General features: G+C 43.5%; 1 protein-coding gene across 2 annotated transcripts in view; it reads left to right on the forward strand.

Annotated features, from left to right (window-relative positions):
* The first annotated feature begins 11,765 nt into the window (after positions 1-11,765).
* lratb.1 (lecithin retinol acyltransferase b, tandem duplicate 1) overlaps positions 11,766-27,750 on the forward strand; it is a 164,346-nt gene continuing 148,361 nt past the window's right edge. Inside the window, exons 1-3 of one of the 2 annotated variants that reach the window (XM_055644456.1) lie at positions 11,766-13,222; positions 19,524-19,624; positions 25,171-25,240. In XM_055644456.1, the coding sequence (XP_055500431.1) occupies positions 13,042-13,222; positions 19,524-19,624; positions 25,171-25,240 (352 nt within the window). In that variant the 5' untranslated portion in view covers positions 11,766-13,041. The remainder of the gene's footprint in view (positions 13,223-19,523; positions 19,625-25,170; positions 25,241-27,750) is intronic. The other variant, XM_055644448.1, reaches the window with a different exon arrangement.

Raw genomic sequence — 27,750 nt, forward strand, 5'->3', positions numbered from 1 at the left:
GGTCGATGCAGACTTGGTGGGCCAAACGGCTTGTTTCCGCACTGTATCTCTAAAGTAAACCAAAATATTGGATGTATTCTCAAGAGAGCAAGATACTGTAAAGGTTACAATATTAAAGTATAATGTTTCTGTAATAATTGTAGTCATGGCAAAATGAGTGTTCATGTAAATACTTGAGTATACTATGAGTAGTTGATCAATTTGGAAATTTGGCTGGACAGGAATGTAAAGCCAACCGATATTGTGCCCTATCCATAAATCGGGACTATGTTAACTTCCATTTACTCAAGGAACTATGAAGCACAATTAGAAACTGAGGATGTGAACATTATTTAACTTGAAAATAGCTTGGTCTGTTGGCCCAGTATAATCAATGAAGTGCACAGACTACCAAGACTGCAGATCTCAACATTGCGGAGCCCACAAGATCATTCTAGCACATCAACACCTGCCCCAGCAAGAAAGATGTGGAAGATCCTGATGGACAATTATTCAAAGTGGATTGAGATAATGTATGAGTGAGTCCTGCACCACCACTGGATATACTTCAGACTGAAGAAGGGCCTCGAACTGAAAGGTCACCCCTTCCTTCTCTTCGGAGATGCTGCATGTACCGCTGAGTTACTCCAGCATTTTATGTCTATCTTTAACAGAACACATATCCATTGATGCAATACATGATCTGTTCCAATGTGGTTATATGGGATAAGCTGGAGTTTTAGTCATTTCACTTAGAACAGTTTGTGAAATGAAATAGGACAAATATCACTACACTGATTCTTATCATTCGCATCTCTGCGACCTTGAGCCTTGATTGCAGCTGAAATATGATTCAGACAACTTGCAACCAAATGGTATTTGCACCATGCAACAACCTCATTTTTTATGGGTACACCTGCATTTTCTTGGCATGAGTTTCAAACCCATGTTGTCCTATTGACATTCATTTACGTTAGTGATTTAAAATTCTAAGTGGAATGCTTCTATTCACAATAGGTGGTTGACTCAGAACGAAATGGGATAATCTGCCCTCTGACGGTTGGAAGTTGTGTAATGATATTTAGTATTTGATTTCTTATTCGAGCTGATCTGAGGGCTGAACTCAAAACAATCACATTATATCTTTTGATAAGTGTGATTCTGATATTTTGGTAAATAAGCTCCTTATTTTTGATGTGTGTAACCCATATAATGCTGCAGTGCAGGAATGATAGTGCAGCTGAATACAATATATTCATTATGATAATTATATTGTACTTGAATAGTTAAAGCAGGAACTGTGAAGATTTTGGGGAGTAATATGGTGTTTTGGAGAGCAAGCACAAAACTATAGTTGAAGCAAAGACTGCAGCAATCATCTGACTGAATGATTGATTAGGCCCATGGGGCGATATGGTTTACTTTTGCTCCATCTATTATGTTGGATGGAAACAGCAGTGTTGCAGATGTTAAAAAGGTCAGTAGTACTCAAATGCAAGAAATAATTATGATTAAACTGAAAAGATAGCGAGCCTGACAATGATTTGAAGAAATTGTAGGAGAGAAATTTGACTTGGTGGTAATGCCAAATATTTAGTTTGTTTTATGGCTTTAAAAAAAACCTACTTTTCCTCAGACATCATATTGTGAATTTAAAAGGGATTGTTACAAATTAAAATTCCTATTTTCACGTTACTTTTGATTTTGGTTTTAATCAGGGGATATTTACCAAATTATAAGCAAAAGGAATGAGATGAGTCAATCTTTATTTGAAGCCCAGATGTATTTCTTAAAATGTCCTTCATTGTATTGACCTTTTGTTCTGTTTTTTCAACAAATATTTCAAAACAGCAAAACAAATGTCAAAGAACCAAGATGAATGTAAAAACAAATGCAAATATTGACAAATGAGCCCCGTTTGCAAGAAAAGCAGATTAACTTTATTCTTGTCAGTTTCACATTAAGTGAACACGTTAATCATTTGTCTAAATGTTACGTTACGATAAACACAGCCTTGAAACCTGACCTGGTCACTCTTGCTTGACATAAACTCGCATGATTAGGACACAGAAGATCAATCAAAGAAATTACGTGTGGACGTGAAATTACGTGAAAGACCTTTTGCATGCTGGCCTTCATCAGTAAGGGCTTTGAGCATGGAAGCTGGGATGTTGTATTGCAGTTGTACAAGACAATGCAAGGCCACACGTGGAGTATTGTATTTAGTTTTTGTCACCCCGTTTTAAGAAAGATGCCATTGGGCTGGAAAGTGTGCCAAACAGATTGACGAGGATGTTGCCAGGAATTGAAAGACTGAGTGAAAGGGCGAGGTTGGGCAGGTTATGACATTATACCTTAGAGCGTAAGAGACTGAGGGAGGTGAATACAATCATATGGGACACAGATAAAACGCACGCTGTCTTTTCCCCAGGGTTTGGAATCATAAACCAGAGGGCATAAGTTTAGGGTGCAATGGAAAAGATTTAATAGGAACCTAAGGGGCAACATTTTCATACAGAGGGGGGGTAAGTATATGGTATGAGCTGCCAGAGGAAATGGTTAATGCAGGTACAAAATTAAGGGATACATGGATAGGAAATGTTTAGAAGGATATGGATCAAACACAGACAAGTAAAACTACCGTAGGTGGACATTTTGGTCAGCATGGATTTGGGCAGAATGGCCTGTTTCCATACTGTGTGACTCAATGACTCTTACTGCAGCAGAGCCACACACACACACTGGACACACTGCAGCAGAGCCACTGTTTTGCCGCTGCCGATCGGAACGCCTGTTGAATGTTTAGTAGTGTTAAATTTGTTCATGATATATGTATTTTTATTTCTATTTATTTTTAATGCACACCGAATGGACACTGGTTGAGCAACGTTTTTTTGTTTCCTCTGGGTATGTGAATACTCAGGAAATGACAATAAAGATATACAATACAATGGTGAAGCACTTTAATGACAAAGCTACGCATAACAGTGATGTTTCCTATGCCAGTACTTTTTGCATTTGCAATATGTGTCAACAGTTATCATGCAAGGTGGAATTAGGGAATGATAGGGTCCCAGGGTACACGGAGGATCAAAAGGACGTGGGTGTATGAGTCTAATGAGTCCTGAAGCTGGCAGCACATGTGGGTTGGGGTGGCGAAGAAAACATGCAATATGCTTGACTTTGGTTTGCCTGAGCGTAGCAGGGAGCAACTGTGTAAAACATTGGTCGCAATTAGAATGTTATGTGCAAGTCCAGTCACCACCAAAGATCCTCCTCTAGTATCTTTGGTCACCACACTGTAAAAAGTATGCAATTGCACTGGAGAGGAGCCAAAGTCAATCATAATATGGTTGAGTTCTTCATTAGGATGGAGAGTGACATTGTTAATTCAGAAACAAGGGTTCTGAACTTAAAGAAAGGTAACTTTGAGGGTATGAGAAGTGAATTGGCCAAGATAGACTGGCAATTGATTCTTAAAGGGTTGACGGTGGATATGCAATGGAAGGCATTTAAAGACTACAACAATTGTTCATCCCAGTTTGGCAAAAGAATAAATCAGGGAAGGTAGTGCATCTGTGGATAACAAGGGAAATCAGGGATAGTATCAAAACAAAAGATGAAGCATATAAATTAGCCAGAAAAAAACAGCCTACTAGAGGACTGGGAGAGATTCAGAGTCCAGCAGAGGAGGACAAAGGGCTTAATTAGGAAAGGGAAAATAGATTATGAAAGAAAACTGGCAGGGAACATAAAAACTGATTGCAAAAATTCTTATAGATATGTGAAGAGAAAAAGATTAGATAAATCAAACGTAGGTCCCTTGCAGTCAGAAACAGGTGAATTGATCATGGGAAACAAGGACATGGCAGACGAATTGAATAACTACTTTGGTTCTGTCTTCACTAAGGAAGACATAAATAATCTGCCGGAAATAGCAGGGGACCGGGGGTCAAATGGAGGAACTGCGTGAAATCCAGGTTAGTCGAGAAGTGGTGTTAGGTAAATTGAATGGATTAAAGGCCGATAAATCCGCAGGGCCAGATAGGCTGCATCCCAGAGTACTTAAGGACGTAGCCCCAGAAATAGTGGATGCATTAGTGATAATTTTACAAAACTCTAGATTCTGGAGTAGTTCCTGAGGATTGGAGGGTAGCTAATGTAACCCCACTTTTTAAAAAGGGAGGGAGAGAGAAAACGGGGAATTACAGACCAGTTAGTCTAACATCGGTGGTGGGGAAAATGCTAGAGTCAGTTATTAAAGATGGGATAGCAGCACATTTGTAAAGTGGTAAAATCATTGGACAAAGTCAGTATGGATTTATGAAAGGTATCAAATGTCTGACGAATCTTATAGAATTTTTCAAGGATGTAACTAGTAGAGTGGATAAGGGAGAACCAGAGTTGGCGTTGGTGGCACGACTCACGTTGCAGTGGCCCCTACAGCCTGTCTGTCTTTTTTTTTTGTTGGTCTAGTTAAATGTAGTTGTCGTGTTTTTTTTTTAAATACTGTTTTTAACTGTGTATATGTGGGAGGCGAGGGGGGGAAACTTTTAAAATCTCTTCCCTGCACGGGAGACCCGACCTTTTCCCTGTCGGGTCTCTGTTGTCGTTGGGGTCTAGCACCGTGGAACGGCCTCCAGCGGGAATGACCTGGGGGCTCCAGTCACGGAGCCTGCGGAGCTGCGGACTTACCATCGTGGGGCTGGCTGGCCTTGGAACGTGGGGAGCTGTGGTGGCTCGCTGTTGCGGCCCGACTCCTGAGCTTGGAGGCTCCAGCTGCAGACCTGTGGACTGTGATATCGGGAGCTCACGGGTTCGGGTGGTAGACCGCTTTTCGGAGCTCCCGCAACGCAACTTCTCCAGCCCATGTCGCGGGGTTGGAACGACCTGGAGCGGGGCCGTACATCGCCCGGCGTGGCTTTAATGGCCACGGGACATTCCAACGCCCGCTGGGGTCTCAAGTTTATGGCATTTAAACCTGTAGTGGGGCCGTATATCGCCCGGCGCGGCCTTAAATGGCCGTGGGACTTCCCATCGCCCGCCTGGGGCTTCAACATCGGGAGAAAAATGATGCACAGAGGAGAGAAAAGACTTTGCCTTCCATCACAGTGAGGAGGAGATGCACTGTGATGGATGTTTGTGTGAATTGAATTGTTTGTGTGTCTTGTAGGAATTGTTTTGTTTGTATGGCTGTAGAAACGGAGTTTTGTTTGAGCGTCACTATGCTTCAAATGACATGGAATAAATATTGAATTGAATTGAATGTGTTATATCTGGACTTTCAGAAGGTTTCGACAAGGTCCCACAAAAGAGATTATTATGCAAACTTAAAGCACACGGTACTGGGGGTTCAGTATTGATGTGGATAGAGAACTGGCTGGCAGACAGGAAGCAAAGAGTAGGAGTAAACGGGTAATTTTCAGAATGGCAGGCGGTGACTAGTGGGGTACCGCAAGGCTAAGTGCTGGGACCCCAGCTATTTACAATACATATTAATGATTTGGACGAGGGAATTCAATGCAACATCTTCAAGTTTGCGGATGACACGAAGCTGGGGGGCAGTGTTAGGTGTGAGGAGGATGCTAGGAAGCTGCAAGGTGACTTGGACATGTTGGGTGAGTGGGAAAATGCATGGCAGATGCAGTATAATGTGGATAAATGTGAGGTTACCCACTTTGGTGGCAAGAACAGGAAAGTAGACTATTATCTGAATGGTGGCCGATTAGGAAAAGGGGAGATGCAACGAGATCTGGGTGTCATGGTGCACCAGTCATTGAAAGTATGCATGCAGGTGCAGCAGGCAGTGAAGAAAGCAAATGGTATGTTGGCATTCATAGCAAAAGGATTTGAGTATAGGAGCAGGGAGGTTCTACTGCAGTTGCACAGGGCCTTGGTGAGACCACACCTGGAGTATTGTGTACAGTTTTGGCCTCCTAATCTGAGGAAAGACATTCTTGCCATAGAGGGAGTACAGAGAAGGTTCACCAGACTGATTCCTGGGATGGCAGGACTTTCATATGAAGAAAGACTGGATAGACTCGGCTTGTACTCGCTAGAATTTAGAAGATTGAGGGGGTATCTTATGGAAACTTACAAAATTCTTAAGGAGTTGGACAGGCTAGATGCAGGAAGATTGTTCCCAATGTTGGGGAAGTCCAGAACAAGGGATCACCGTTTAAGGATAAGGGGGAAGTCTTTTAGGACCGAGATGAGAAAAAAAAATTCACACAGAGAGTGGTGAATCTGTGGAATTCTCTGCCACAGAAGGTAGTTGAGGCCAGTTCATTGGCTATATTTAAGAGGGAGTTAGATGTGGCCCTTGTGGCTAGAAATCAGGGGGTATGGAGAGAAGGCAGGTACAGGATACTGAGTTGAATGATTAGCCATGATCATATTGAATGGCGGTGCAGGCTCGAAGGGCTGAATGGCCTACTGCTGCACCTATTTTCTATGTTTCTATGTTAAGATGCAGATAACTCCCAGGATATTGACTGGGCTTAAATGTTTCAGTTATGAAGAGAGACTGGGATCAGCTGGTGATTCCTTAGAGCAGAGGAAGCGACCTGATAGAGATATTCAAAATTCTGAGAGGCTTAGAGAGATTAAGAAACTTTTCCCCACAGAAGAGGAGTTCCAGCTTAGAGGGCAATGATTTAAGGTGGGGAATAAGAGGTTGAAAGGAGACCTGAACAATAACTGTTTCACCCAGAGGGTGGTTGCAATCTGCAATGCACTTCTTGAGAAGATGGTGGAGGCAGGTACTCACAGCATGCCAAGGCATAGTAGTTTACAGATCAAGTGGAAGTAAATGGGATCAGTATAGTTCAGTGCATGATGCTCAGCATGGATAAAGTGGGCCCAAGGGCTGCTTGTTTGTTGTATGACTATAACTTCAAAAGCTTCAGTCACAAATACATACTTTATTTTCCGCATCTGAGTAGTCGGAGACTTCATAAGTGGTGACCATCTTCAAGAGACATGCTTGAATGTCGTATTTACAGGGAAATCTCCTTGATGCCTGCCACAAAATATTCAACACCAGGGTCCCATTCGTGGACTCCTCTCAGTGGTTGAAGAACTGCGTCTCAAATCACAGCATGTATTCCATCCATGCCGTGTACGTGACCTTCCTAACAGAACACTAGAATAGTGAAAGGCTTGGATAGAGTGGATGTGGAGAGGATGCGTTCACTTCTGGGAGAGTCTAGGAAAATAATGTCATATCCTCTAAAGACATTCTTTTAGGAAGGAGATGAGAACATTTATTTAGTCATAGGGTGGTGAATCTGTGGAATTCTTTGCCACAGAAGGCTGCGAAGGCCAAGTGGATATTTTTAAGGCTGAGATAGATAGATTCTTGATTTGTACAGGTGTCAGAGGTTTGGGGGATAAGGCAGGAGAATGGGGTTAGGAAGGAGAGATAGATCAGCCATGATTGAATGGCTGAGTAGACTTGAAGGGCTGAATGGCCTAATTCTATTCCTATTCCTTATGACCTTCATTGTGTAAAATCTCCAAAGAAAGATGCAGTAAACTGCGTGGAACACCTTCCTAAAATTTGGCAGTCCATTGAAAATTTCCCCCACTTTACCCCAAGATATTAAATAGAACCTTTCACGATGTCAAACATGGTTGCATTATTCCCCAAAACTTGTCCCAATCTACCAAACTGTTTTATTTATTTTCCAACAAACTTGGAATGCAGTTAATTTTACAATCTAAAAGGTAGCTGATCAAATGAGATGACAACACTCCAGGTTTGCCCAAAGTTCAGTGGTCAAGTGACAGTCAGCAAATAATGATTACATTTGTGCAAACACAGAGGCCAAATTCCAATCCATGGTTGTAGCTTTAATTGAAGTATTTGAGAGGATATGTTTTCCTCTGAAGATCTGCAAGACAAAGGTCCTCTGCCTTCATTGTAAAACATGTCCTCCAAAATTAAAGGTTCACTGTGAGATCTTAGAAAAAGTGAACTACAACCATTTCTTAAATGTTACTGTCAGCTAAGGCAGATATTGATATTTAAATTCACCACAGCCCAGCCTTTGGCCAACTGAGGAAAAGAGAATGTGAAGATCAAAAATATAATTGAGAGATAAGATTAAGTTGATTCCAAAGTTCCACAAGTATGTTAAGAGGAAGGGATAATTAGTGTAATAAAGGGGCTATCTGTATGTGGAGCTGGGGAATTTGGGCAGTACAGTGGCTCAATGATAAATTTGGTGTCTCACGGCGCCAGATACCCAGGTTCGATCCTGACTATGGGTGCAATCTGTGTGGAATTTGAATGTTCAAAGTGTGACCATATGGATTTCCTCCCGTTGCTCCGGTTTCCTCACACACTCCAAAGACTAGGTTAATTGGCTTCAGTAAAATTGTTTCTATTGTGCAGGATAGTGTTAGTGTATGTAGTGATCACTGGTCAGTGCAGACTTGGTAGGCCGAATGGCCTGTTTCCACGCTGTATCTCTACAATCTAAAATAATGTCAAATGAACATTTCTCATCTATATTGCCTGAGGAGAAGAAAATAGTGGAGGGACAGTAATGTTCTGGAGCACGTTAGCATGAATAAAGTAGAGGTGCTGTCAGCCAATGTTAGGGATCAGAGCGGCATCCAAGGGAGGGGGCACTGTCACACAAGTAATATGGGCCAGTGGATCTTATGTCAGCGGGAGGAAAAAACTTTTTAATATGCAGAATTTAACTTCACTTGGAAATGCAGGAATGATTGGGAAGCCAGCATGACTATTCGGTGGAAATCCTGCACACTAATTTAAATGAATATTTTGAAATGTGAACTATACCAAAATTGACAATAGCAATGGGCTAGATGGTTTTTTCGTGTACTTTGGCAATGATTTACATGGGTCGCTGGTCCAAAATTTTAGAGCCTGTGGGATCCAGAACTGGCTGGCAAATTGGGTCCAAAATTGGTTTGGCATTAAGAGGCAAAGCAGGGTTTCTTTCCTGACTGAGAATCTGTGACCAGTGAAGTACCACAAGGATTGGTGCTAGGAGTGTTGATGCTTGTGATTTACATAATTGACTTGGATGAAATTGTAGAAAGTACAATCAGTAGATGTGAAAGACAATACAGAAACCAGAGGTGATAAGGGGAGACGAACAGTGAATCTAGCAGAATTACTTGGGTGGGTGAGGGAAAGAGAGAGAGGGAATGCAAGGGTTACTTGAAAGTAGAGAAATCCATATTCATGCCACTGGGTTGTAAGCTGCCCAAGTGAAATTTGAGGTACCACCTCTTCATAATCCCTTTGTAGTCAGCTCCTCCACAATGGACCATTGTGGGCTTCTTGGCCATCGGTGCCAGCTCTGATTTGTTCTGTACCTTTTCATACCTCTAGTTCCCCTCTCCCTTGACTCCAAGTCTGAAGAAGGGCCTCAACCCAAAACATCACCAATTATTTTCCACCAGAGATCCTGCCTTACCCACTGAGTTACTCCGGCATTCTATGTCTATTTTTTGGTATATACCAGCGTCTGCAGTTTCTTCCTACATATTTCATTTATGGATACAGACTTGGTTTGTTTTTATTTCATTGGAGAAGAGGAGGCTAAGGGGATCCTGATCGAGTTAGATAAAATCTAGGTAGATTTTTTTCCATTGGCTGGTGCGTCTAAAACAAGAAGTAGGTTAAGGTGGGAAATACGAGGTTTAGATGGGGAATTTCTTCACAGACATTTGTTGAAGTCTGGAAAATGCTGTCTGAAGAGTCAAAGACAGCTAGTCTTATAACAGTAAAATAAGAGGCTTTAGGATAAACATGTGAATGGAGGATGGAGAGGATAGGGAATGGAGGAATGGATAGGGAATGCAGGGATGTCACCAACTGGAGAGTGGTCTAGAGCTACCATCTCTCATTGGAGACTCTCAGACTATTTCCAATTGGACTTTATTTTGCACTAAACATTATTCCCTTTATCCTGTATCTGGACACTGTGGGCGGCTTGATTGTAATCATGTATAGTCTTTCAGCTGGCTGCAAACACGCTACAAAAAAGCTTTTCACTGTACCTTGGTACACGTGACAATGAACCAAACTAAACTAGAAAGTACTTGAATCACAGAGGCTCACACAGGTCAAACAGCATCTGTGGAGAGAATGGACAGATGACGCTTCGGGTTGGGACCCTTCCTCGGACTGATTGGGTTAGGGAAGAAAATCTGGAAAAGAGAGTGAGGATGGAACAAAACCTGGCAAGTGATAGGCAGAAATAGGTGAGGTGGGGTGGGAAGAAATTGGCAGATGGGTGGACTTGCAAAGGCTATTTCTTCTTTTCGCCGTTCCTGTCCGGAAAAAGGCACAGAAACACACACCACACAACTCAGGAACACCTTCTTCTCCTTTGTTATAGTCTTCTGAATGGACCTTCCCTAATCTAGGGTACTGTCTGATTCATCTCTACCCCACTGTGGACATTGGACTTTGATTATAATGCTGAGATCTATATTCAGCACTCTGTATCCTCTCCTTTGCTCTTTTACCTATTGTACTTGAGTTTGACAATTGTATTTATGCATGGTATATCTGATCTGTTTGGATAGCATGCACACAAAGCTCTTCACTGTACCCCGGTACATATGACAATAATAAGCCAAAACCTGAGTAGGAGTAAAATGTAAAGCTGGAAGGTGGGAGAGAGACTGGAGGTTGGGATTGTTTACCTTCGAGAAGAGGAGGCTAAGAGGGGTCCTGACAGAGGTAGATAAAAGTTCACATCTCCCATCCCTGAGTGCCCCTCTTTCCCATCCTCAGGAGGGAGGGGCAAGACAATAGATGCAGGCCATTCGGCCCTTCGAGAGAAGGACGAGGACTGGAGATGGGTACACAAAGGTGGAGAAAGGAGCAGGTGACTAGTGAGGTAATGGGTGAAACATGTGCATTACTGTGACACATATGGGTGAAGCACAAAATTACCCTCTCCAGTATTGTTATTGAACACCTTAAAGAATGTGCACCGGGAAACACTCTGAGAGAACCCAAAGTGTTACAAAGAATCACAGTACCTACAGCATTGTATATTCTCATGACATATACAAGGTTTCATCATAACCCCCAACACCTCTTAACCTCTTTCTTGCATCTTACCTCCAACAGGCTTCCCACTGGAGTGGAACTAATTTACAGGGCCAATGGGAAACTGTTCACTCAACATATCCACATCAGAACCAAGATCATCCTAACATCAGCAGCTTTGTTGCAATATGCAGACAACTCTTGCACGTTTGTATTTGTGTATTTTTAGGCCAATCTCCAAGTTATCATCAGCTCCTTCACTGAAGTGTAGGAGTTGATGTGCCTTACACTCAAGATCCAAAAAACAAATTTAATCTGTCCTTCTGCCCCCGTGGTACTGCACTCCATCCCATGGAAAACATGGACCACTTCCTATATCTTAACAGCTGTTGCTCAGTGCAGGCAGATATCTATGATGAAACTCATCTTCACTTTCAAAGTGGCAGCAGAACATTTAGTCATCAGAGGAAATGGGCGTTTAAAGATCAAGCCATCAAACTGGGCACAAAACTCACGGTCTATTCAGCAGCAGTGATTCCTTACTCCTTGTATATTTCTGATATATGGCCAACATACAGCAGGTATTTTAAAGCGCTGGAGGTACTGAGCCTAAAAACCCTGTGACTTAAGCCTACAAAGAAAACAGAATAAACATGACTGAAATAAGCTGCAAGATTTACTTAATTGTCAGCTTGACCAGGTCAGAAAACTGATTAGAGGATTAGAATACAGAAAGCAAAATAACAGAATTAACTTCTGCCTTCATTGTAGTAAAAACAAGCAGCAGCGGGCCCTACTGGTGCTGACAGTCAGTTCTGGACCTGCCTTTCACTCCATACAGTGTATGCAGTCTGTCCAGAATTTCAATTTCGATGGCCGAATTATCGTACTTAAACAAATTCAGCATTGAACGACCTAGTGGGTTTTTTGTTTTATTCCTTTTACACTCTCCCAGTCCTGAATAACACCCTGCCCTCTAATGGGAAAGATTGTGCCAAGCAATGCTGATGACTCTCAGTCTGAAGAAGAATCTCGACCCGAAAAGTCACCTATTCCTTTTTCTCCAGAGGTGCTGCCCAACCTGCCGAGTTACTCAAGCATTTTGTGTCTATGCTGATGATGGTCTCTTGAAAACATGGCTAATGTGAATTATTGTGTGGCCAGTCTCCAGAATATGATGAAGATAGGTACAACAAGCTGGAGTAATTCAGCAGATCGGGCAGCAATTATGGGGGAAAGGAATAAGTAGCGTTTCTGTGGAAATCTGCTTTATCAGTGTAATTCTCTGCCACAGAGGTAATGGAGGCCAATTCACTGGATGTATTCAAGAGAGAGTTAGATATAGCTCTTAGGGCTAACGGAATTAAGGGATACGCAGAGAAAGCAGGAATGGGGTACTGATTCTGGATGATCAGCCATGATTATATTGAATGGCAGTGCTGGCTCAAAGGGCCGAATGGCCTACTCCTGCACCTATTTTCAATGTTTCTATGGTGGAGACCTTTCTTCAGATTTAAAGTCATCACCATTTATTGTCAGTCTGAAGAAGGGTCAGGGCTCGATACATCTCCTAATCGTTTTCTCCAGAGATGCTGCCCAAAGATACTCCTCTAGTATCTTTGATGCTGCCTGACTTGTTGAGTTACTCCAGCACTTTGGTGTCTATCTTCAGTGTAAACCAGCATCTGCAGTTCCTTCCTACAGATTATCATCACTGAAGCACAGCGCACAGGTTGCCCATTCATACTCAGGATTTACAAAAGCAATGCCTGGGGAAGTTTGCATCAAAGATACTAGTTTGCAGCAAAGATCTTATAGCGAAGCAAATAAGATCTTTGGTTTGCAGCTGCCATCTACCGTTTGCAAAGATTCATTACCGCCGAACCAGGGCTGTACAGAGTCCACGCAGTTGCGGCCTTGTCGCTGCAAATTGTTCTCTCGACAAAAAGAGAGAGACGAGTTGGTCGGAGTTTTGACGGGTTGTACACGCCTGACGGCGCTTTAAGTGGAAGGAGGCGATGAACCGATGGTGTTGCTGGCGTCGACTGAGGCCTTGGCGGGCGGCCCGGGCCCGGGCATTTGGCGACCAGCGTTCCAGCGCCCGTTGGCCGGGCAGGCGCTGCCTGGTAACGGAGGCCGGGCCCAGACCCGTGCGGCTCGCCTGCGCCTCCGGCTTCTGGGGGGACACTGCGACCTCGGGTGAGGAGACGGCCACTGGACACTTTGCAAACTCCCTGCACAACTTCTAACCGGCCAGTTAGTTATACACGACCCCCACCCCCCCTTCCAAATACATAGCCGTCTGCAACCTCGGGTGAGGAGACGGCCACTGGGCCCTTTGCAGACTCCCTGCACAACTTCTAACCGGCCAGTTAGTTATTATACACGAACCTGTTTTATCCAAAAACAAAACAAAAAAACAAGAGCAGCGTTTCCCAACACTGAAAATGCTGGAGTAACTCGGCGGGACCGGGCAGGATCTATGGAGGGAAGGAATGGGTGACGTTTCGGGTCTTCAGACTGAGCGTCAGGGGAGAGGAAGACACCGAGATATGGAAGGGTCGGTGTGAAAATGACAGTTCAAAGCAGAGATGCTGCCTGTCCCGCCGAGTTACTCCAGCATTTTGTGTCTATCTTCGGTGTAAATTAGCATCTGCAGTTCCTACACATATCACAGCAGACGATAATCAAGGAAATGTGTACCTTGTTAGTTGAGGGGAAGGTGACAAGCAGACATGCAATCTGTAAAATTAATCAGAAACTCCAGTTTAAATTTAATTTGGAATATTTTGGAGGATCAAGAAACCAAGAACCAAGAAGGACGGTGAAACTAGTCAGTAAACTAGAGAGGGAAAGCAAGGGTTACTTGAAGTTAGATACATAAGTTTTTACACTGCTGGGTTGTAAGATGCCCAGGCAAAATGTGAGGTGTAAACCAAGAGAGTCAAGAGTGTTTTCTTGTTATATGTCCCAGATAGAACAATTAAATTCTTACTTGCAGCAGCACAGCAAAATATGTAAACATAGTACCCTGCAAACATTATAATAAATGAGAGAGAAAAAAAAGTTCAGTGTTTGTATATACACACGCTTGCATACGTACACATAAAAACAAACAAACAATAATAGTGCAATAATAACAATAATAGTTTATGTAGTCCAGAGCTTATTTGAGGTTATAGTGTTTAATAGCCGAATGGCTGCAGGGAAGAAGGTGTACCTGAACCTGGACATTACAGTTTTCAGGCTCCTGTACCTTCCTCCTGATGGCAGGGCTGAAATGAGTGTGTGGCCAGGGGTGGTGTGGGTTTCTGATGATGATGGCTGCCTTTTTGAGGCAGCAACTATGATAAATCCCTTTGATGATGTGGAGGTCAAAACCCGTGATGGACTGGGTAGTGTTTACCACTTTTTGCAGTCTTCTTCGCTCCTGGGCATTCAAGTTGCCGAACCAGGCCATGATGAAACCAGCAGTTGCATTTCCTTACTATGCAATTTATCTGCAGTTCCTTCCTACACATTTTATCTTCGGTGTATATCAGCATCTTTAGCTCCTTCCTACACATTTATCTTTGGTGTAAACCAGCATCTGCAGTTCCTTCCTAAGCATTTCCCAACCACTGTGGGGCAGCAGAGCAGCGCAGCTGGAAGAGCCGCTGCCTCACAGTGTAGGGGATCAAGGTTTGCTCCTGACCTCAGGTGCTGCCTATGTGCAGTTTGCTGTGACTGCGTGGGTTTCCTCCCACATGCCAAAGACGCGCGGGTTTGTCAGTTAGTTGGCCTTTGCAAATGTCCCACATGTGTAGGTAGTGGATGCCAACTTGGGATAACAAACTAGTATTTACGTTTATTGTCACGTTCACCGATGTGCAATGAAAAGCTTTGTTTTTCTTGCTATCTAACCAAATCAGATAATACTATCAAGAAATGTCCGTATTCCACTTACACCCCCCTTTTTCTGACCACCCTTGTACGCCCCCATTCTTCCCCCACCATTCCTCCCCAACCCCTTCCTTCCCCCACCTTTCTCCCCCCATCTACCCCTTCACCCCCCCCTTCTTCCTCCCCTTTCCTTTCTTCTCCCCACTCTCTCTCCCCCCCCCCCCACACTTTCTTCCCTCTCTCTGGAGTTGTGTATATATACCTCTCCTGACACAATCCATGCTCCAGCTAAGGAATTCAGGTATGCTGTCAGCCTGCTACACAATCCTGCCCATCTGTGTTGTGACCATTCAGAGATCCTTGGATGAAGGTCCTTCTGCTCCTCAGTAACGTCTGGGATCTGATCATTCAGTGTGTATGTCCTATCCTTATTAGTCATCCCAAAGTGCATCATCACAGTTGTGAGAGTAAAATTCAATGTGTTTTGCTCTGTTCATCTTGCCAGAAAATCAATATCTCCTGTAATGTACAACTAACCTCCATATTATCAAGTTCATCGTCCATGTTGTGTCATCTGCAAACTGTATCTCTTGCATTTATATGCACATTGTTAATGTGGATAACAGTAATTAGGACTTTGGTTTGGCCGCATTTTTAGTATTGCATTCTCTTCACACCATTACAGGAAGGATGTAGAGGTTTGAGGTGGGTGCAGAGGAGGTTTACCAGAATGCTGCCTGGATTAGAGGGTTTTGGAGGTTTACCAGAATGCTGCCTGGATTAGAGGGTTTATCCAAGCTCTCCCTACGGGGAGAGGTTGGATAAACTTTGTTTTTTTTCTCTGGAACGTAGAGCGACAATATCATTATGAGAGGCATAGATAGGGTAGACAGTCAGAACCTTTTTTTACCAGGGTGGAAACATCCAACACAGGAGGACATAACTAATAGGCAATAAGGGGAAAGTTTAATGGAGACTTGGGTGCAGTTTATATACAGATGGTGGGGGCCTTGTAAGCATTTCCAGAAGTGGTGGAGGAGGCAGATACGATAGGCTTTTAGATATGGAGAAGCATGGAGCATGCTGACCGGTTGCATTGTGGCTTGGTTCGGCAACTTGAGCGTCCTGGAGAGGAAGAGACTACAAAAAGTAGTAACACTGCCCAATCCATCATCGGCTGTGACCTTCCTTCCATCGAGGGGATTTATCACAGTCGCTGTCTCAAAAAGGCTGGCAGTATCATCAAAGGCCCACACCATCCTGGCCACACACTCATCTCCCTGCTACCTTCAGGTAGAAGGTACAGGAGCCTAAAGACTGCAACGACCAGGTTCAGGAATAGCTACCTCCCCACAGCCATCAGGCTATTAAACCTGGCTCGGCCAAAACTCTGAACATTAATAACCCATTATTTGTTATTTGTACTTTATCAGTTTATTTATTCATGTGTTTTGTAGTCAATGCCTATTATGTTCTGTTGTGCTGAAGCAAAGCAAGAATTTCATTGTCCGATCAGGGACAAATGACAATAAACTCTCTTGAGTAAATAAAGGGATATGGATCATGCGCAAGCAGATTTAACTTGGCATCGAGTTTGTCATAAACATTGTGGGCCGAAGGGACCACGCCTTGTTGTACTGTTTTATGTTCTATGTAAACAGTTGGAGTCCCAATGAATCTTGTGGCACATTACTCCACACAGATTTCCAGTCACTGAGTTAGAGTCAAAGGATCATAGAGTCCTACAGCATGACATGGCTCAACTTGCCCATACCCACCAAGATGCAGCATCTACACTTGTCCCACCTGCCTGTGTTTGGCCCTCATCCCGCTAAACCTTTCATATCCATGTATCTGTTTAAAGGTTTTTTCAGTGTTGTTATAGTACCTGTCTCAAATACCTCCTCTGGCAGCTTGTCCATATACCCAGCACACTCTGTGTAAAAAGTTGTCCTTCAGGTTCCCATTAAATCTTTTCCCTCCCACCTTAAACCTATGTCCTCTGGTTCTTCATTCCCCTACTAAAGAGTAAAAGACTGTGCATTTACCCTTTCTATTCCCCTCGTAATCTTATTCAGCTCATTTTATATATGAGATCACCCCACCTCCTCCTACACTTCAAGGAATAAAGTCCCAATCTCCTATAGCTCAGGCCCTCAAGTCCTGACAACATCCTCGTAAATCTTCTTTGCACTCTTCCCAGCTTAACAGCATCCTTGCTAAAGCAGGGTGACCAAATGCAACTCGCCAACGTTTTGTACAACTGTAACATAACATCCTAACTTCAATACTCAGTACCCTGACTGATGAAAGGCAAGGTACCAAAAGCATCTTGACCACCCTATCAACCTGTGACACCACTTTAAAGGAAGATATACCTGCACATCCTTCTGCTGTATAATACTCCCCAGGATTCTGCCATTTACTGTGAAGAACCTGCCCTCTGACAGGTAAAAAGCTACACCTAGTCTCCTGTTTCATTTAGCACAATTGAATTGAATTGAAGTGAATAAATTTTACTAGCCAAGTATGTATACATACAAGAAATTTGCATTGGTGCTTTGCTTGCAAGTACCAACACGATGTACAGTAGACAATTAAAAATAAAACATTAAAATTTAAACATGAAGAATGAAATAAAATACCAGAGCACATGGAGGCTGCAGACTTTGGCTGTTGAGTAGAGCTAATGCTCGTGGAAAAAAGCTGTTTTTATGTCCGGCTTTGACAGTCCAGAGTCGCCTTCCAGGGGGAAGTGCTTCTCGGCTGATCGAATGATGCGCTGCAGCCTCTGGATGTCGTGCTTGGTGGCTGAGCCAAACCAGACCATGATGGAGAAGGTGAGGACAGACTACGATGGCAGTATAACGCTGGATCATCATTGCATGATTGTGTTTTCTCAGCTGCCGCAGGAAGTACATCCTCTGTTCGGCCTTTTTGACTGTCATTTTTGAATGCATTTACTGTCATTCACTAATCCAAATGGTAGTTGGATTCGTGAAATTAAACCAAATGATGAGAATTTCCTTGATATTTCTGAGAGTCTGGCTATTATAAACTGAAAGGAGGAGAAATTTCTTCACTCAAATGATTGTGGCCTATTGGAATTCTCTATGCAGAGTGCTTGGTGCGCTGAATCATCAAGTCAAGAGTCAAGAGTGTTTTATTGTGATATGTCCCAGATAGGACAATGGAATTCTTATTTGCTGCAGCACAATAGAATATGTAAACATAGTACATAACAGGAGAAAAAAAAGTTCAGTGTGTGTGTAAACATACTCAATAAATTAAAAAAATATTGTACAATAATAATAATGGTCTGTTGCAGTTCAGAGCTTATTTATTGTAGTGTTTAATAGCCTGATGGCTGTAGGGAAGAAGCTGTTCCTGAACCTGGACATTACAGTTTTCAGGCTCCTGTACCTTCTTCCCGATGGCAATGGTGAAATGAGTGTGTGGCCAGGGTGGTGTGAGTCTCTGATTATGCTGGCTACCTTTTTGAGGGAGCGAGTTCGATAGATCCCTTCGATGGTGGGGAGGTCAAAGCCAGTGCATTTGGGGCTCATAAGGTCATTCTTGAAGAATTAGGCCATTCGGCCCATCAAGTCTACTCCGCCATTCAATCATGGCTAACATATCTCTTCCTCCTAACCCCATTCTCCTGCCTTCTCCCCATAACCCCTGACACCTGCACTAATCAAGAATCTATGTATCTCTGCCTTAAAAATATCTATTGACGTCCTTCACAGCCTTCTGTGGCAAAGAATTCCACACATTCACCACCCTCTGACTAAATAACTTCCTCCTCATCTCCTTCCTAAAAGAACGTCCTTTAATTCTGAGGCTATAACCTAGACTTCTACACTGGTGGAAACATCTTCTCCACATCCACTCTATCCAAACCTTTCACTATTCAATAAGTTTCAATGAGATGCTCCTCATCCTTCTAAACTCCTGCCAGTACAGGCCGAGCAATAAAATTGAATTAAGTTCATAGATTGGCTTAGCTATTATACTTCTAAATGGAGGAGCAATATTGCCCATTTTTATTACTAATTGTGTTATTATAATCCTGAAAATTCAACATAGTTTTCAGTGCCATGCTATGCAAAATGTAGGATGATAACATGACTTCCACTGATCACCTAACATAAAGAATTAAAAGGTTCTGAATGCAACAGTGTTTCAATAAAATAAATTCAAGCAATTTTGTAGCATGACTGAAATACATGGTAAAATTACTGTTGCAATATCCAGTATCCTTCTGCATGGTAATGGGCCTGTCCCACGGCAATTTTTTGGGCGACCACAGGCGACTGCTGCAAAATTTTCAACATGTTGAAAATTTTTCAGCGACAGTAGCAACAATTTTTGCTGTCGTAGGTTGTCATAGGTAGACGTAGGTGTTGTTGTAGATTGTCGCCAGGTTTCGTAGGTGCTGTCGTAAGTTGTTCCTGGCAGTCGCCTAAAGAATCGCTAAAGTGTCGCCTAAGTGGGACAGGCCCATAAGAATACTTTTTTGGTGAAGGTAGGTGCTTAATAAGCGATTTTATATTACATTTCTCCATGTGGATTAAAAGAATGTATCTTAAAAGAACTCTCATTTGTCTCCCCTCAGTTCCACAGTTGGTGTCTGGTGGGAACCTGGATTTCCTGGTGTTTGACTACCTGTCTGAAATCACCATGTCTTTGCTCGCTGCTGCTAAAGCCAAATCACCCGTGAGAACATGTTTATTTTATAAAAACAACGTGCATGTGGTCAGGTTGCAGTACATAATGCATGCAAGAGATTATTTCATTGGAGGGAGGGTGGCAGAGGAAATTGGGAATACCAGAATGCTATCCCTTATCACACTCTTAGTGGGACCAGGTAGTCCATTCTTGGACGATCTTCGCTCATGTTTCTTTGAAGCTCAGTGTTTTAAGAAGGGTGCCACTGGAGACGGATGAGTGAAAAATATTAACATTATGGTTTCAACTTACAGAGATGGTTGCTTGGAATAGTGTTATTTTTTTCTCCAGATCACTGGAAAGCACAAGTGAAATTGTAATCACTAGGTTAGTGTAATTACAGACTGATTAGTCCCATTCAGGTCTTTGTAAATGAACAATGTGGTACGTGATGAGATAATGAAATCAGACTCTGCAGAAACCATCAAAATATACGGGCTCCCTGGGTTATGAATGACCTAACTTACAGAAATCAAACTTTTTCATTTTATTCATTAATGATGGAATTCAGTATAAATACTTGTTTAACTATGGGTAGCATTAGGGTGATTACTCGATGATTTTTTTTTTAAGTGTAGCAGTGTACATCGAGTAATACGGTATGGGTTACTATATAACTAATGGAGAAATCAGCTTATTGTTCCGTTCTCAGCAGTGCAGCCGTATGTAACCCAGGGACGACTGTTTTTTCAGTAATACGTTTTGCCTTGTTGCTATGTGAATCTCCTGTGCCTGCCAATTCTCTTGAACATTCTGCATTGATGGCTGAACTTACTTGATGGTGTACCGTAATGAAATGAGTGCAGGATTCAAGGATTCGGATCAATGAATGGAGAAAGCGCATGCTAAAGAGCACAAATAACTATTTATTAAAGCAAAGTACAAGTAAAACACAGAAAGAACTATCAACTATCAATAAAGTAACAATACAAAATCGTAGGCCTCATGCCCCTCTGAGTATTCGATTCTCCATGTCTGGCTGTCACCAAGCTCGCTCGCTCTCTCCCCTTGGTGAAGCTCTTTTCTCATGGTAGAAGCATGTATTTATATAATTAATCTCTAAGAACAGCAGGTGATTATGTGTCAAGCTAGCTATCCTCCTTGGTACCATAATGGCGTGAGTTATGTGTCCTATTGGACACCGAGCTAGTCTCGGATGTCTCTGGGAAAGCAAAGCTTATCTCAGCGACCTCGCAGGTGTCCTCATGATCTACTGGTCCCTCTGAATTAGCCCAAGCATTCTTTGAAAACATCTAAGGTAGACAAAAATGCTGGAGAAACTCAGCAGGTGAGGCAGCATCTATGGAGCAAAGGAATAGGTGACGTTTCGTGTCGAGACCGTTCTTCAGGGGGGGGGGGGGGGGGGGGGGGGGGGGAAAAAGGAAGAGGCGGAGACAGTAGGCTGTGGGAGAGCTGCGATGGGGAGGGGAAGGATGGAGAAAGCAAGGATTGCCTGAAATTGGAGAAGTCAATGTTCATACCGCTGTGGGGTAAACTACCCAAGCGAAATATGAGGTGCTGCTCCTCTAATTTGCGATGGGACTCACTCTGGCCATGGAGGAGGCCCAGGACAGAAAGGTCGGATTTGGAATGGGAGGGAAAGTTGAAGTGCTGAGTCACCGGGAGATCAGGTTGGTTATTTCGAACCGAGGGGAGGTGTTGGGTGAAGTGATCGCCAAGCCTACGCTTGGTCTTACCGATGTAGAGCAGCTGACACCTAGAGCAGTGGATGCGATAGATGAGGTTGGAGGATGTGCAGGTGAACCTCTGCCTCACCTGGAAAGACTGCTTGGGTCCTTGGATGGAGTCGAAGGGAGAGGTAAAGCGACAAGTGTAGCATTTCCTGTGGTTGCAAGGGAAAGTACCAGGGGAGGGGGTGGTTTGGGTGGGAAGGGACAAATTGACTAGGGAGTTACGAAGGGACCGGTCCTGTGGAAAGCCGAAAAGGGAGGAGATGGGAAGATGTGGCCAGTAGTGGGACCCCGTTTGAAAACATCTACTTGTTTTCCTAAGCAGGGTTTGAAATGCTGTGCTGCTAATTTAGCTAACAACTACATTTTAGCTCACATTGTCTGTTTAACCATTACATTACATGTACCAGTTGCAGAAAAGTTGGTTATCATCTAAGATCCCTCATCATCTTGAGGTTTTGAAACCTTCTCCACTGCTTCTGCCTGAAGTTGATGTTATCCAAGTTCCTTGCCTAATTGAAGGGTCTTTATCCTGCTGCTGAGGATTAGATTGTCAATGTGGTGTATTTTCTAGTTCAACCATTTCTCACATCTTAAGCCGTGGTTTTATTGAACCGTAGACCACTCCGGGACAAAAAGAGGTGTCCGGTCACTTCCAGAAATACCCCTTGCCTGTATTTTCATTTTCTTTATTTCCGTCCTGCCCCGTAAAGGATGATTGGATATTTGGCTTTCTCTGGAACCTACCTCGCATGAAAAGTCAAAATTTATTTTCTCTGAAGGCATTGCAGAAACTGGAAATTGAAAACAGAAAACTGAATATGCTCAGCAAATCGGACAGCATGTGGTCAGAGAAAAACAGTTAAGGGCCTGTCCCACTTCGGCTATGTTTTAGGCGACTGCCGGCAACTGTCATAGCAGGTTGCCGAAAGACCGGCGACTGGATCCACCTATGATATAAAACTTGAACAATAAAATAAAACAGAAGTCAGCACCGGCGACATTCTACGTCACCTGGCGACAACCTACGTTAACCTGGCGACAACTACGACAGTACCTACGTCAGGAGAAGTCAAGCTACGCTCATTGGCGTTAAACCCACTGTCGCCCCCTGTCTCCGAAAATGTTCCAACATTTTGAAAATCCAGTGGCGACCAGAAAGACGCAACGATTCTTTGGCCGATTGAGGAGACGACTCACGACCATACAGACGACACCCCGGCGACCATGTGGCAACAGCCTAGTCGCCTGTAGTGGCCTAAAAAAATTGCCTAAGTGGGGCAGGCCCTTCAACGTTACAAATGAGCTGCTGGAGAAACGCAGCAGGGAAAGTGTAGTCGGTGTTTCAAGTCAGACCCTTTATTTGAACTGAAAGAGTAGAGGGGACATATCCTGGAGCGGTTGTGCAAGAGGGAATGAATGGGTGAATTCTGAAGAAGGGTCTCAACCCGAAATGTCACCCATGCCTTCTCTCCAGAGATGCTGCCTGACCCGCTGGGTTACTCCAGCATTTTGTGTCTATCTTCGATTTAAACCAGCATCAGCAGTCTCTTCCTACACAGAATGGATAAAGGCTCTTCGGCCAGACTCATTTATGCAGCATCCAAACTACTTCAATTTGCCCACACCTGACTCATATCCCTCTCCACTGTTCCTATCCATATATCTGAGTAAATGCCTTTTAAATGGTGTTTTTGTACCTGCTTCAATTATTTCCTCTGGCTGCTCATTTCATATACCTACCATCTTCTGTGTGGATAACGTTGCCCCTCGGTTTCCTATTAAATGTTTCCCCTTTAACTTTAACCGATGCTCTCTAGTTCCTACCCTGGGGAAAAAAAGGATACCCCATCTATCTATGACCCTTGCGCTTCATAAGATCACCCCTCAGCCTCGTGCGCAACAAGCAACAAAGTCCTAGCCTCTCTATCCTCTCCCAGCAACTCAGGCCCTCTAGTCCTAGCAAGAACCTTGTAAAACTCCTCTGCACTCTTCCCAGCTTACCTGGCATCTCAGCTATGGTAGGGTGACCAATACGGAACACAATATTCCCAAGAGCAGTCTTACCAACATCTTGCTCAAGTCTTGCACACTGCTGCAGCAAGGGGATCGAGTTGGATGAGCGTATGGGTGATGTACAGATGGAGTGGCTGGGTGAGGGAAAGAAACTCTAAAATAGGGGGACCATGGAGGATTGGGGGAAGGTTTTGGAAGACGATTGTGAGGGCCTGGGTAGAAAGGGACAGAGTTACATGAAATTAGAGAATTCAGTGTTCATGCCATTGGGTTGTAAGGTCAGAATATAATGTCCCATTCCCCTAGTTTGCATTTGGCCTGGCCCTGGCAGTGGAGGTTGCTGTGGACAGACAGATGGATATGGGAAAGAATGTAATGTACAGACCATAATGTACAGAGCACAGGTGTTCAGCAAGTTATCTAGTCTGCGCTTGGTTTAATCAATGTAAAATGTCTCCGTTTAACATTCTTCTTGTGTATGGCGTGCACAGCCTAAAGTTGTAGGTCAACTTGTTCTATTTGATCTTATTTGATTGTGCACGCCGGGTTGATTGCATTCGTCAAAACAGGACAGACCACGTGTAGGTTGCAATCTCTCACCCCTTCAGGTTGATGATCTGTTATCAGAAACCATTTCACAACTCTTGTTTTATATAAGGTCATAAGTGATAGGAGTGATATATCTCCCTCCTAACCCCATTCAATTCAATTCAATTCAATTCAATTTATTTGTCATTTGGACCCCTTGAGGTCCAAACGAAATGACGTTTCTTCTGCAGCCATACGCTTACAAACAAATAGACCCAAGAGCCACAACATAATTTACATAAACATCCATCACATTGCTGGCCCTGGAAGGCCAAAAAAAAAAACGTATCTCTCTCCTGCTGCTCTCCCCCCCCCCCCCCCCCCCCCAGCGATGTCAGAGTCATAAGTCACAAGCCCCCGGCTGGCGATGGCAATTGTCCCGCGGTCATTAAAGCCACGCCGGGTGGTGCAAGGTCGCACACCGGGTTCTTGATGTTGGAGCCCCCGGCGTGTGCTCGCAGAGTCCCGCGGCCATTCCAAGCCGCGCGGGGCGGTGCTGTGAGGCCCCGCTCCAGGAGCTCTTCGACCCCGCTACTCGGGCGGGAGAAGTCGCCGTTTGCGGGAGCCCTGAAATGCGGTCTGCCTCCAGGGACCCGCGGGCTCCCGGTGCCCCGTCCGCCAGACCCGCATTTGCAGCCTCCGAATCTCCGGAGGTCGGGCCGCAGCAGCGCTCTACCACCGCTCCACCCGCTCTGGACTCGGCCAGCTCCGCGACGGTGTTATCTAGTCTGCGCTTGTGAGTCTTCAGCTTGGTTATCTAGTCGCGCGGGTTTAATCAATGTAAAAGAGCCCCCATTCTTCCTGTTGGATGCCGCTCCTCGTTGCAGCCCCAACGATGTAGGAGACCCGTTCAAAGAAAAGGTCGGGTCTCCCATGCCGGGAGAGATTTAAAAGTTACCCCCTCCCTCCCACCCCACGTGAACCCTGCAAATCACTCACCCCAACAAAAAATAACAAAAACTACATCAAAAACATAGACAAAAAATAATAAAAACGCAGACGGGCTGCAGTGGCCGCTGCTGACAGGAGTCGCGCCGCCTACCGTTGACTCTACCGATTCTCCTGCCTTCTCTCCATAACCTCTGACACCCGTACTAAACACACATATATGTGCGTGAACAGTCAGTATCCAGTGCTAAGTTTTAATTTCCGCATACCTCTGCTTGATGATTATTGAACAAAGTTTTTAGCTATTATTTATTCACAGGTTTTCTGAAATAATATCTACCTTTCTTACAGGATCTCGGTTATGTACCTGATTTTGTGCAGATAGCAATGGCTCCATTTATAAAGGAAATTCATAAAAGAGGTAACAAAGTTTCAGTTCTGATTTATTTTCTTTTGTTTCTTTTGAATTGATCTACGGTTTGAAATCTTTAAATCCACACAGCAGTATGCCTATAAAAAAGAAAAGTCTTAACATTTGAAGTGACTTTTATTTGTTACGTGTTATGTGTGATATCTTTCTAAATGTTCTAGAACAACAAATTTAGAGGGGCATAGCGGTAGAGTGGAGACCCGAGTTCAATCCTGACTACGGCCGTCTGTACGGAGTTTGTATGTTCTCCCTGTGACCTGGTTTTCTCCCACACTCCAAAGGCGTGCAGGTTTGTAGGTTAATTGGATTCTGTAATTAGTGCGTAGGATAGAACTAGGGTAGGGGTGATTGCTCGTCAGCATGAACTTGGTGAATCAAAGGACCTTTTTTCTACGCTGTATCTTTAAACTAAACTAAACTAAACAACACGCTGCATTTAACACACATTTGTCTTGAATTAGAACCATTATTTACAGAGACATGAGGATTACTAGGAACATTTCGTTCACAGCTCAACAAGGTATTTTTTGAAAATATATTAAGATATCTATTTGGGACAGAATGTAGAAAACTAGCTCTGTGGCAGAGCAATTCTTTGCCTGAATTCTGACTATTGAACCATTTAGATTTTCTGAAGTTTGCAATGCTTTGTTACGCTGGTTTGAAACTTCTCCTTGTGAAAAGTTAATAAAAAGTAAACATACAGTATGGCCTGAATTTCAATAATCCATTCAAAAGTGAGAGTTCAATGACAGCCGATCAGCTTGAAGTACATCTTTAATTATAAATTCTTTATACTAAAGTTTGAGGCACATACCCTTTTCTGCTCAGGCAGCTGCTTGTGAATTTAGGAAAATCTGTGGTATTTGCCCTTGCGGTGATTAGTCGTCTTTTACACTCATACCGAACACTACAGTGTAACAAGATAAGATAAATAAGTGAAGCTGGTCGACATAGGGGAACTGCAGATGCTGGGTTACTAAAAAATGACACAAAGTGCTCGAGTAACTTAGCGGGTCAGGTAGCATCTCTGGAGGACATGGGTAGGCGACATTTTGGGTTGAGACCCTTTACTGATTGTAGCAGGGGGAAGAAATCTGGAAGAGAGGTGGGGCAGGACATAGCCAGGCAAGTGATAGGTGACTGCAGGACAGGGGAGAATGGTTGGTAGATAGATGGACAAAGGCCAACGATGAAAAGACCAAAGGCTGTGAAATAAGGAAATAAGGAAAAAAATATGTCCTCCAGAGATGCTGTCTGACTCAGTGAGTTACCCCAACACTTTGTTAGGACTGGTCTGTGTGCTAACAAGTAACGGTATGGACTGAATACTGGATGATTTTGTTGACTAGGTAACCTTTCATCCATAAAAATCCATACAGTCAATTTCATTCAAGTTAAAGATACGAGAATTAAGTTCAGTATTTTCTGCCAAGGAATCAGAAATCAAATTATCACATTGGCGTTTCAGGTGAAACCAATGTTAGCAAGCTTCTTGTCCTTCTCAAAGTCAACTGATAGGGCAGCAGCTGAGTCTTGAAACAATTTTCACAACTTGGCTTCAAAAAGGGATAAAAGCCAAAATTTCCTCCCTAACTTGCACTAATTGGTAACATTCCCAGTTTGAGTGCTGAGGCTGTGGATTCCAGTCCTTTTACAGACTTACTCGCCATGCAACCCCAGGTAACATTGCAGTGTGCTTGTGAGCGAGCATTACATTGCACCTTCTATAGAAGATAAGTATGTTTTCGTTTAGGGATATAGTGCAGTTGTGCAGAACTTTGATGATTCCTCATTTGGAATGTTATATGCAGTTTTAGTCTCCATGTCACAAATGATTACAGTTGCCTCAGAGTCTTTGATCCCAGAGTTGTGGAGATTGCCTTGTTAGGAGAAATTGAGTGAGACTGTTTAGTCATTTAGAAGATGAGGAGTAATCTTTTTTGAGACATACTGCAAAAGGCACATAAAAAGGTGAACAAATAGATTTAGGGAGGTTGTTTCCTATTGTTGGGGGGGGGGGTCTCAAATGTATGTGCATGGTGTCAGTTTCATCCTGAATTCCATCGCTATCTGTGTGGAGTTTGCACATTCTCCCCATGACTATGTTGGCTTATTCAGGGTGCTCCCGTTTCCTCCCACATTCCAAAGATATGTAGGTTGGTAGATTAATTGGCCATTTTATATTTTGCGCGGGTAAGAGTTGATGGGAATGTGGAGAAAAAATAATGTGCTGTATCACTCTTTGGTGCTTGCAGGGTGCAGATTGGTAACTGTCATTGTCTACAAAGAAATAGCAGCAACATTTAAATAGTAGCCAATTTGCTCCATGGACTGCAAGCCGGCGCCCTGTCAACAGCGTGTCCGTTTGTTTCTCCAACCTTTTTTGTTTTTTTAGTATGTTTTGAAGTATGTTTTTAATGGTTCTTTGTGTGTTTTGTGTGGGGGGGTGAGGGGGAAACCGTTTCGGTCGCCTCCTCCACGGAGAGGCGACTTTTTCC

Source organism: Leucoraja erinacea, chromosome 1, assembly GCF_028641065.1.
Source record: "Leucoraja erinacea ecotype New England chromosome 1, Leri_hhj_1, whole genome shotgun sequence".
Classification (NCBI taxonomy): domain Eukaryota; kingdom Metazoa; phylum Chordata; class Chondrichthyes; order Rajiformes; family Rajidae; genus Leucoraja; species Leucoraja erinaceus.